The sequence below is a fragment of the Pecten maximus genome, chromosome 4 (genome assembly GCF_902652985.1).
Source record: "Pecten maximus chromosome 4, xPecMax1.1, whole genome shotgun sequence".
Taxonomy (NCBI): domain Eukaryota; kingdom Metazoa; phylum Mollusca; class Bivalvia; order Pectinida; family Pectinidae; genus Pecten; species Pecten maximus.
Genome location: NC_047018.1, coordinates 25,911,709 through 25,923,859, shown reverse-complemented (window position 1 = coordinate 25,923,859; position 12,151 = coordinate 25,911,709). Strand labels below are relative to the sequence as shown.

At 35.5% G+C, this 12,151-nt stretch overlaps 1 protein-coding gene across 2 annotated transcripts; it reads right to left on the bottom strand.

The window, feature by feature from the left end:
* Positions 1-5,814: 5,814 nt before the first annotated feature.
* On the bottom strand, positions 5,815-11,472 carry LOC117325623 (glutamic acid-rich protein-like). 2 transcript variants are annotated; one of them, XR_004532351.1, is made up of 4 exons: positions 10,839-11,472; positions 8,735-9,039; positions 7,875-8,236; positions 5,815-7,827 (listed from the first exon to the last, which is right to left on the bottom strand). XR_004532351.1 is itself a non-coding variant. In XM_033881974.1 (3 exons), exons 1-3 carry the CDS (start codon positions 11,227-11,229, stop codon positions 7,943-7,945), a joined length of 990 nt encoding a protein of 329 aa, XP_033737865.1. In that variant the 5' UTR covers positions 11,230-11,472; the 3' UTR covers positions 5,815-7,942. The 2 variants fall into 2 exon arrangements, 1 of the variants encoding a protein (XP_033737865.1); XM_033881974.1 differs by having other exon boundaries at positions 5,815-8,236.
* Between the last annotated feature and the right edge of the window lie 679 nt (positions 11,473-12,151).

Genomic DNA, 12,151 nt, shown 5'->3' with positions numbered 1-12,151 from the left:
ACACTATCCTTAACCGATCATATCCTTCCCAAGAGTGTTACAAATGTTACTACTGTCTAATGAATCGTATAGAGGATTATAAAATGTTACTGTTCGTAAGTTATCTTTTTGAACGAAATAATAGTATCCAATGTTTATTAACCTTATAACCGTATGCTTATCCATGTGATTTGTCTATACACATCATGAACAGGAATAAAAGGTTTTATATAGGTCATATAAAATATGTATGTCGTTTTGATGAATAAGAAATGAAACTATCGTTTGTGAACCTTTTCAGATGTCGTTGGCAATTAATATTTCCAACAGATGTTCTTCAACAGGGAAAGGAAAGTTCGGAAAGGAATATATTGTATGTTCCAGTGACGTAATGGTTCTATGTTCAGACATATCCTGATTTGACGTTGTACCAGAATCATGTATTGCTAGGGTACTTTTTTGATTAGAACTTAAGTCGTTATGGTGACAATTTAGCCCTGTTGAAATATGAAAATATATAAATCAATCAATAAACTAATGCATACTTTCATTCAAACAAAGGAACGAGAACAAAGAATAGTATAACAAAACATTGTATATACACTAGTATATTGGTGTATGCATTCTGCAAGTCAGCCATCCTCAGTGCGATTGGCCTTTTCATGAAAAAGCCCATCAGTGTCGGATACAGAATTTTCGATCATCCTGCATTCTAGTGTATTTCACGATATATTCAAACAATTTTAAATCCGCCAGTGCCCATGTAGAAGACAACATAGTGATTAGGGCAGTTAAGTTACTCCATGTCAGGTTTATTTGATATTTTTAAGAAAAAAAACATATACACAATGTATTGGTAATTACAATGTATACAAATCCAGATGGGTACCTCCTATGATCTGTTCCTATATATGTCCCTTTACTAACAACGTCACATTCACGAGAATTGGAATTTACACTGGAAGAAAAAAAAACATGTACGCACCGAAAAAAAAAATCAATCATTGTAAGGAAGTGCGTGTGTTGGAGCGAACAGCTGCCGTTATTTATATAATAGTGTACCGTTATCAAGTTCACTGATTCAGTTCATTCATACTTTGTTTAAAATATAGACTGGACAATGTTTATAAAAATAAATGATTAGAAAGTATCAAAGTTCCATTAAGTAAGTTTTAGAAAAGTAAATATAATTGTTTGTATTGCGGGGTGGTGCTCTAGTCTACAGCTATACCTACATGTAATCAATATCATTCTATATTTAGGTAGGTACACGGAGGTCGGAGCCATGGTGATGTGTACAGTGGTACCTATAAGTGTGGTGTTAACCTCAGGTGAACACTCGGTCACACAATGGCGTATACAGGTAAAAACACACTGCACACCTTAACTGTTTATTGATAGTTAAACAACGACATAGGCCAAACAGTGGCGCTCACTGATTGACCCGAACATGTATGTGGAGATAAAATGTACAACGTAGTTGTACCCGAGATATAACTATAATGCTGTGAAGATCTTCAAAAACACGACTTTTTGATGAAAAATGTCTAAGAAAACAATTTCTTTACTGACATTCCCAAATGAAGAAAAAAGCCTTTTTATTTATGAAGTTAGGAAGTAAGAATATATATTAACATTTCCTCAAATTTGTTTCAAGGAGATAAAAAGAACATTCATTGAGCACAAAAGTAAACAACAGCAGTCCAGTGTGTAAAATAATTGCGCTGTTGGTTCAAATGTTCAATTTATCATTGCGTTTGTATGAAAGATCAAAATGTTAGCCATAAGGTGGGAAAGATATGAAGAAGTCGTCGACGAGTCCGGAGAGATACTGGACGCCGAATTCCTGTGATTGGGGTTTCGTTTGTGAGGCAAAGAATAAAGGACAAAACAGATCAAGTGCGTCACATTTCCAAGTTTAATTTCAGACGTCCCTTCTTGAAACTTTTTCACTTAAGTTTTCCCCCAATGAACTTTTAGGAAATACACGACGCCATGGTGGCTGAAAACGACACTCCGTATTATAGTTTCGTTGCCCGCAAAGAATGTCGAGCAACAATAACTTGCTAAAGCAAAATAGACCATAGCGAAAGAGCGAAAGGAAACCAAACCGAAGTAAGAAGGACGCCACAGAACACAATAGAAAGGTCTAATTTTGCATCGTTTTGGCGATATTTCCTTCACTGCTTTTTGTATTTTCGTTAGATTCTTGCTTTTTCTTCTTCTTTCTCTTTTTCATTATTTCTTTTGATCGCTTGACGTATTGGTAGTTTTATCGCGGCAAAGAAAAGAAATAGAATATCAGCAACTACATAGTGTTAAACTCTATCCATCTTATTGGTTTTATCGACGGCCACTGATAACGACAGCAGATTACACTTATACTATCAGATATACCATCCACTTATGTCACTAAAGACAATAAATGGACACTTATGTGTTGACACTGGTATCTATGAAATTTTATAGTGTGTTATATATAGACATACTCAGATAACAAAGATTCAATGAAAGTGTTTGTAAGGTTATGTTTTAACAGCTCTAGACAGATCGTCAATTAACACACACACAACCACTCTCCTTCATTCTCGATGATTGGTGTAACGAAAAAAACGACATGATTTGCTCTAAAAAGATGTCTGGATGCAATGTTCTTTATCATTATCATTCATTGCATTGCCTCCAAAAATAAAGAGTAAAAAGGCATATGAAGCAAATATACAAAAGAAATCGGTATAGTAGGCAACATATATTGTAGACATAAGACAGAAGGATTGATGTATATTACTCGCTATAGACGTACATGTGGACGAATAACTCTCTATACATGTGTGGATTTAGTACTCTATAGAGATGTGTGGATTTAGTACTCTCTATAGATGTGTGGATTTAGTACTCTATAGAGATGTGTGGATTTAGTACTCTGTAGAGATGTGTGGATTTAGTACTCTACAGAGATGTGTGGATTTAGTACTCTATAGAGATGTGTGGATTTAGTACTCTATAGAGATGTGTGGATTTAGTACTCTAGAGATGTGTGGATTAGTACTCTATAGAGATGTGTGGATTTAGTACTCTATAGGGATGTGTGGATTTAGTACTCTATAGAGATGTGTGGATTTAGTACTCTATAGAGATGTGTGGATTTAGTACTCTATAGAGATGTGTGGATTTAGTACTCTATAGAGATGTGTGGATTTAGTACTCTCTATAGATGTGTGGATTTAGTACTCTATAGAGATGTGTGGATGTAGTACTCTATAGAGATGTGTGGATTTAGTACTCTATAGGGATGTGTGGATTTAGTACTCTCTAGAGATGTGTGGTGTAGTACTCTATAGGGATGTGTGGATTTAGTACTCTCTAGAGATGTGTGGATTTAGTACTCTATAGAGATGTGTGGATTTAGTACTCTATAGAGATGTGTGGATTTAGTACTCTATAGAGATGTGTGGATTTAGTACTCTATAGGGATGTGTGGATTTAGTACTCTCTAGAGATGTGTGGTGTAGTACTCTATAGGGATGTGTGGATTTAGTACTATCTAGAGATGTGTGGATTTAGTACTATCTAGAGATGTGTGGTGTAGTACTCTATAGGGATGTGTGGATTTAGTACTATCTAGAGATGTGTGGTGTAGTACTCTATAGGGATGTGTGGATTTAGTACTCTATAGAGATGTGTGGATTTAGTACTCTATAGAGATGTGTGGATTTAGTACTCTATAGAGATGTGTGGATTTAGTACTCTATAGAGGTGTGTGGATTTAGTACTCTATAGAGATGTGTGGATTTCGTACTATCTAGAGATGTGTGGTGTAGTACTCTATAGGGACCAACCAACCAATTGTTTTCCCATAGACTTTAGTGTTAACGTTTTGGAGTATTTCATTCAAATTCTTGAATTCAATATGACAATTATGCTTTATAACAAAAGTTTAGGGTCTGATATAACACCTAATCAAAAAAAAAGTTGGGTCCTTGAGCTCAAATTTTCTCCAGGGTAGCCATTTTGAAAATAGGTGAATTTCGCAGTAAAAATTCCCAAAAATCTTAAATGTTTACCTGTTTGTTATTATTACCTGAACATTTGGGAAAAAATCAATCGGACTTACGAAATTTATATCAACCTTTCTTATTGATAGTTACCTATCAGGCTACATATCAATTTTCTCACTTCATAACATACTGGCCAATCAGTGGCTGCCAGACATTTTATCCCTGGCTCGACTTTAAAAAATTATTTTTTTTCAATTGGTTGGTTGTTCCCTCTAGGGATGTGTGGGAGTAGTACTCTCTAGAGATGTGTGGATGTCGTACTCTCTAGGGGATATGCTGATGTAGCAATCTGATTTACGAATCAGAGATCGCCTTTAGATGTATACCCCTCTTTCCCTAGCACCCTACTCACAACATTCATATCGAAAGTTGTGATGGTAATGTATAACTTGCACTAGAGGTGTGGAATAAAGTTAGTAAATAGAAATACAGTTTTACCCTAAAAGTAAATATGTGCCGCGCCCACCAAACCCGCCAATATATACCACGAGTAATATACTTGATGAAGTTATGTATTGTTTGACCTCTTGTAGTGTGTCAGAGTGAAATAAAGATCTTGAATCTAGAATAACCAGATTCATTGACAATGTTATTTTTGTTGAGCTTCAATAAACACTAAGTCTCAAACAGATCAAAGTGGCTAGGTATTACTCATGATTCTAATCATATTACAGGTTTTAAAAATATCTTTGGGCGAACAAAACTTACCGGCGATTGATAAATGCGGCTTTTAAATTAAAGTACACAGTAAATTTAAATGGAAAAATCTGCCGTTAAAAGTGTACAAAGTACTCGTGAAGCTATTAGTGTATTGTAATGGAAATCAGCCGAGCGTATGTCACTGTGAATGTCTTATTCAGGGTAAGGTGGCCTGGAGTTACTGCATATAAGCACTTATATAAAACAGCTTTATAATTTACCGTTGGGTCGTGTGTAGGAGTTTTAACGAAAATCTAAGGCGCGGAACATTTGATCCAATTATGTAAGTCAATCCGTCACCTTGTATCTCTTGCCCGGCGAAATTTAGTTTTAATTGTAAAGGGAATGGGGACAGTTTTAAGTTCTTTGTAATGGGTTAGCAATTATCATAGACTGATCAATTATGGTGATATTGATATTAAAATTTTACTGAATCAAAAAGTAAATGTTAGGCTCTCGTATTGACATTTAACATTGGTATTGGATCAGAGACATACTATTGATGTAATTCACCCTTCTGTCAACTGAACTTATAGAGTTTAGGGTTGTAAAGGTTTTTATCATCGCGTACTTTTCTTGAAGTAGGTAACCTACTTATAGGTTATCGATCTACAGGTGGTGGTCGATATCCACGAACACGCCATCATGCCCCGACTTGATATTCTTTGAGTTGGACGTTTCTGGAATGTTAAACTCCTGAATCCGTTACCTGTATTGTGAACCCGTTAGGAAGAAAACTTAATCCTCTTTTTTTAAAATTGACACAACACGGACGGGTTTACCGAGGGACATAGCACAGGTGCTTTTACATTATACAATCCCAGCAACTTTGAACTTCCAATTAAAAATCACTTGATTTAAATACTCATTTAGTGATTACAGTCAAAGGATTGATGAACCAGAAACCTGGTTTAATATGGTTTATATTTGAACAGGTAAAACAATTCACTAATTCTACTTACATGACAAATTGTACAGGTAACACAGGTAAATCTGTGTCCTTTACCAGGTATTGGATTACCCTGGCTTAGGTCTCTAATCCAGAACACAATATACAAATAAGAAGACTGAAACCAAATCAATTTGATTTTTTATTTCATTTGGGTTTAACGAAATATGTGTAGATCAACGAACAATGGAGTCCATTATGGACCATACCGTAATACTGTTTTAAGGGGGATTACCTTACACAAGAACATTACAATGGTTTACAGGTATAATACCCTTCCCTGTATATATACAGGTATGGCCTACTTCTATAATACCCAGTACAGGAAAGATTTAGTATCCGTTGGGAAAATGATCTCTTCGTTTATTTTTGTACCTTTACTACTTAACATAAAGAAATTGACCTTATTTCAGAAGATCGTGAAAGTACCTCATTCCAATGTATATTACCTGAATGGAGGTAGACCGATAGAAAAGTACCCCATGGCACGAGAGACCCTTTACTTACATCAAGTTATTACCTAAGAGGGTGACAATATACCCATAAACCATTGTATTTCATGTAAAGTAATGAATAAATAATACAACAATTCGTACAGAAATACATCAAAAATCACTATTTCGAGAAAATCCAACAATCGCATAATGAGAGAGTATGATCAGTATGTGACGGGTTTCGACGTCATTAATTAGTTGTCCTGATTAGCTCTGGATAACGTGGGTTACGTGTTCTTATGAGTCTCGTTTCAGACAATAATCAAACTTCCAAATCCATCACGAAAAAGATAGAACCACAATGTAAGATATACTTAAGGAAAATAAACGCGGAATTAATCTGCAATCATATTATAAACACTAAAAATGATTTAACGAATAAATATATGCTGTAGTAGAGCGGAAGATAAAAATGATGAAGACATGCGTTAGAGGTGAATGTTATAAAGACTTCAACACGAAACAGAACTACTTATAAGCTCTCAAATTAATTAAGATATATTATGCTGAGACAAGCTCCAGTTCTATTACTGCTGCTACATTACAGTTAAGTTTAAAAAAATAAGAAAAATATAATAAATTTCATACTCCTTTGTGTTCTAGCCTGTACAGGACAATATGAATCACGGAAACCGCTGATTTGAAAGTATCTTTACTCAACTGATGTTCATATACAACAGGCTCCAAATAAACTTTGTAAACTTTAACAGTATCACAGTGAATGCCCAGAACGCTAGGTCTTAACGTGGTCCGTGTATGCCTGGCTGAGGTAGACCACGGTCATTATTTATACATCTCACAAAAATCAATGCTTCCTTGATCGATATTTTCCACAACAACTACCTGCTCTACAGGTCATAAACCATTATTTCCAATTCCTTTTGGAAGAGAAATGGTTACTGTTGACACACCAAGTAATGTGGGGAGGGAGTGAATTAAGAAGCACACTTCTTGGCTCAGGGTTTCAAAAATTAAAAGGACATTGACTTCTGAACTGAGAACGCGTAAACTGTAGGGAAATCAGATTTGTAATTTGTTTGATAAAAAATCTGTCAGGGGCTGAGCCAACTTACTGGGTGCATCACTGGCACTATGCAGTCAACACTAATAATAAGTTCTAGCCATATGTGCATCACATTGTCTCCAAAAATAAAAAAAAGTCTTGCATTACAATGTCTCCAAAAAAAGTCTATCTCCAAGATAATCGGTCAATGCGTTCCCAAATTCTCTGCAGTTAACAACAACCGAACGCACAAAAAAGTTGTTGTCGACACCATTTTTTGAAGTAAAAAATTACATATGGTACCAAAAGGATAAGTCCTGGAATCATTGTGAAGGGTGAAGAACTATATGGTTTCTAAAGCCACATTGAGCACTTAATGAGCGTTTTCCCTTTGAGTCTGACACAACCGGAACCGGAAATGAGCAACGTATTTTCAGGTATTGATATCCAATCAGATTCCTCCTTTCTGTGAATATCATTTAGTACACAGTTAAATCTTGGCGTATACTTAGTTATAATACCAAACTTTACCACCGAATTATTCCTATTACAGTGAAGTGTAGATGATAATACACGTAACACTCTTGACAGCCATTGGCGGATACGGGAACATTGATCCTATCATTGGAGTCTGGGCAGTTGATCCCTAATGAGGAAGTAAGTTCCCTGTGCAGTAACGCTTGTAACTGATCATGACTGACAAGTTCCCTGTCCATTTTGTTCACGTTTTATAAGTAAGCAGTTCACTAGAAAGTGTCCATCATTGAGGTCCCTCATCCTCTGGAAACTCGCTGGTCATTGGGTTGGTGTTGCCCTGTAGCACCGCCTGTTCCTTTCGTTTTCTAACCATGGCGGCATGTGCTTCGCGCTTGGATATTTTTTCTTTTATTTCTTGAAGCCTCTTCTCCCGTTTGTCGGCCACAATGTCTATTTTCTGGTGAACCTCTTTATCTTTCTGTTCTTGACTCACCATGAACTTCTCAAGCGCGTGAGTGACACTGTCCTTGCTCTTTTCCAGCTTCTGAATTTTCTCTAGACGTTCCTGTTCCTTACGCTGTCGATGGAAATAACACGACAGACAATCAGTACAGAAACACATATATATATACTCTAACTGGTAAGATGACATAATAATAAGACGACTGAACTATTTAGATACAAAAACTGCTTTTAAATATCCAACATCAAATTAAAACAAAACTGATAAAACATATATAACAAGAGATATATAACCAAAAAACAAACTAATGTCGTATTACTTCTTTAGAGCCGAGTCAGAAATAACATTAAAATAAATTATTTTATAGATATGTAAGTTTTAGAATTGAGGATAGCATTAAACAAAGTATTGGATAAAACAGCGATACATACAATGTATGTCAGCACGGACAAATCTCTCGTGTTATCTAAGGTACAAGTATCTGAATACAATTGGCCCTAAATGACTTAAATTGTCGATGGGTCGTAATACATTACGATACAATAGTCCGATTACAATATATTTCTTTGGCAATAAGTGTTAGCCTGCCATCCATACGTTTTTGAAACTTACCTTTTTTCTTCTTTCAGCTTTCTCCAGCTTTTCTCTAATTTCTTCCTCCGTTAACTGTTTCTTCTTCTTTCGTCGTTTTTCCAACTTGGCTAGCCTGGGTGGTGGACGTGGCACACCGACTCTATCGCCGAGGAGCGAGTTATCTGCCGCCACGATTTCGAAGCTGGTGCCGCCCGAGGACTTGGCGTGGGGACGGGCGATAAGTCCCTCCTCCCGGAGGGACTGTAACACCATTGATTCCTCCATACGATCCTTGTCCTTGGCGCTGAGGCGGGTCGGACAGGCGACTCCGGTGATTCCCAGGTCTGTGTATATACAGATAAGTAATTGAAAAGTTTGGTGGCTGAAGGTAATGGACACCAAAACTTACATTAGAATGTTCTCTAGATTTTTTATATATATTTAAACCTATTTTATTCAAATCCCATACATTTCAGATTTTGGCTGCCTTATCCAAAACTCAAACATCAGATATCGATGGATAAACGATTGATTGATTGATTGATTGATCTACTATCGATCGATCATGACTGATTGATAAAGTAAAATGATTCATATAGATAATATGGCAAAATATAGATCTAAATGTAATACATTGAAAATTAGAACGAATGTTTTAAATGCACATGATCAACTAATATAGTAACTTGGACATGTCACTCTCATTATCTGACAAGGTCCACACAAATACTACGTCATCAATTGTATCACTTGTATAATTAGGTATCACATTTGTTTACATTTTAACAGACCGTATTTGTTGTGTTAATTGTAACGTGAACTACATTATATTCTATTGTTTTGTAAGTTGCTGCTATCAAGAATGATTTTGTAGTGTGTATGATGGAACAAGTAAGAGTGGGATTCTTTTGTTTTGTTTGTATACTAATACCCCATATGTTGTCAAACTTTCTAAATATAATTGAATTTTAAAAATTGCATTATTTTACTTAGTATTAGATATTAATTAAGAGTTTTAATAGTTCAACCCAGTTTTTAGCGCGAATTTAAGTTTAATTTCTAACGTCAGTTTGAAGTAATTCTAATACATTCATCGTCGTCACAATAGTATTTATTTAATTACAATCAGTTTTCTGTCTGTATATTTCACAGTGATAGCGTAGTTCACATTAATTTTCAGTAATGCTAGCTAGCTATACACTGGACGTCAGTTGTGTGTGCCTACTGTCATGTTGTGGCATGCATACAACACTTTGAGACATTACAAACTATCTCTTATCCATTTCAAGTTATACTTTAAGATTTAAAAAGAATTCATATTTTAAAATTTCACACATTGAATAATTTAATTTGAAGTGTCATATTTAAGTGTTGATCAGCCCGGTTTTATCGTCGTACTGTTATGGGACATTGTTAGAACATAGGAACGTCTGACCCGTATAAGAGAGGTTTGCCAGGTATTGTCTGTATTACAATAAACGTCGGCCTACGTAACACAATATACATTAATTTTAACGTACAATACAACAATAATACAGATCAATATTAAATGAACCGAACACGATTTTCACGCAAAGCTACGCACACGTAGCCTATATATTTTCGTATAGAGCTATGATATGGTATCATATATAAAGTGTACAAATATTAACGAACTAGGGTATGGTTTCATGTGTAGGGAGGCTTAAAACGGGTCGGGGTAAGCACTAGACAGATTGAGGTGGGGGATAACGACTAAGCTTACAGTGTATGTCATTATTTCATATGTCTTTAACGACTTCGGACGTAATTAAAATTTGGAAAAAAATAATTAGCATGAAGGAATTCCTGTGTTTTAAACCCCCTCATATGTCTATACATTTACACAAGTCCTAAATATTTTAAGATGATTTGTATCGACTCTTGCATTAAAATATTTAATGTTATTTTTTTTTTGACTAGTCTACCGTTTTATCTACTGTAGCGTGTGAACACTTTCGTAAGATTATGAACTGATTATATTATTTTTTATTCGACCTTTGCTTAGGGATGAAAATTTATAACTTTAATTGTATTTGCTGGATAGTGGATGTGAGGGTGGATGGGAGGTGGTGGAAGGAAAAGGAAGGGGGGGGGGGCAAGATATTGTAATTCCTACACTTACCCAGTCCATCATTAGGGACGAAACTACTTTCTACATCCTTGACTCGGCTCATATCCGACTCCTCAGTGATGACATGGGCGTACTCTGCTCCAAACCCAGAATCAGCACTATTTTTTGAGAATTTCGAGGTGGCCGAATTGCCTCTCTCCGAATCTGGTATGGAATTTCGGTCATCCAAACTGAGACATGAACCTAATGAGTCCTTGCTCCTGTTACTTTTTGAAGATTTTGTCCTTTTGTTTTTCTTTTTAGACACTTTAGACCCTGTGTTTTCATCAATGTCATATTCTGAAACTTCACTTTTAGTTTTCCTAATGTTGATATTGTCATGTCTCACTTCAGCAGCTCCCACGGGCTGTACCTGAACTTGTTTTCCCTGTTTACAGCCCATGTTGTGTTTAAAATGATATCACTAAATATCCCAGTCCAGATTCCGGATCCAGCCGCGTACCTGCTGTCTCTCTGGTGGCTGATGTTACCGCCTCACCTCCCGTTTGCGTGTACAATGGCTACCTTTAAATTTCCCCTGGGTCTACCGTTGTTCTTCTTCGCTAATCACTGAACGATTCGTTTCATTGATTACCTACCGTCTATCGCTACGGTAAATAATAACAAGGTGTCGTCAAGCCGCCATTGTAACTATAGACGCCGGGAAAATATTGACGTAAATACCCGAGAACAACTCGGGGTACCTCGACTCTTGTTTGATTAGCCAATCAAAATCCCCGTAGTATACAGTATATCGTAACTCACTCGAAACTGACAACTAACGATTAGCATGCAGCGTAGATAGTATTAACTTGGATTCTTAGGGAGTTAAATACACTACTTAATTTGGAAATGGTTTTTATTATACAACTTATCTCATTGTCTGAAATCTAGGCTAAAACATGAGTCTGCATTCTGTAGACTATTACATCAACTTGCACAATGGATTATAATAGTTTAACAGACTACTGAATCTGAAAAATACACTAACATACTAGGCCTATCACACATTGCACACATTCACAGACTATAAAGGTGGTTACGGTAAGCCGTTGTGGAAAAAATAGATATTTATTAATATTAATAAACCATTTTCATATATGATAATGTAAATAATTTATTTATTGACATTAATAAATTATTCTTTTTTTTATTTCAATAAATATGTTCATTTTTTAATCAACAAATGAATAATCATTATCAAGAAATGGTAATAAATGTTTTTTGCATTTGTTTTGTTGTTTTTTGTTTCTTTTATATCTTTGTTTTTGTTTTTCAATATAAATTAATTATTAATATCAATAAATGATTTTTTAAGATATTGA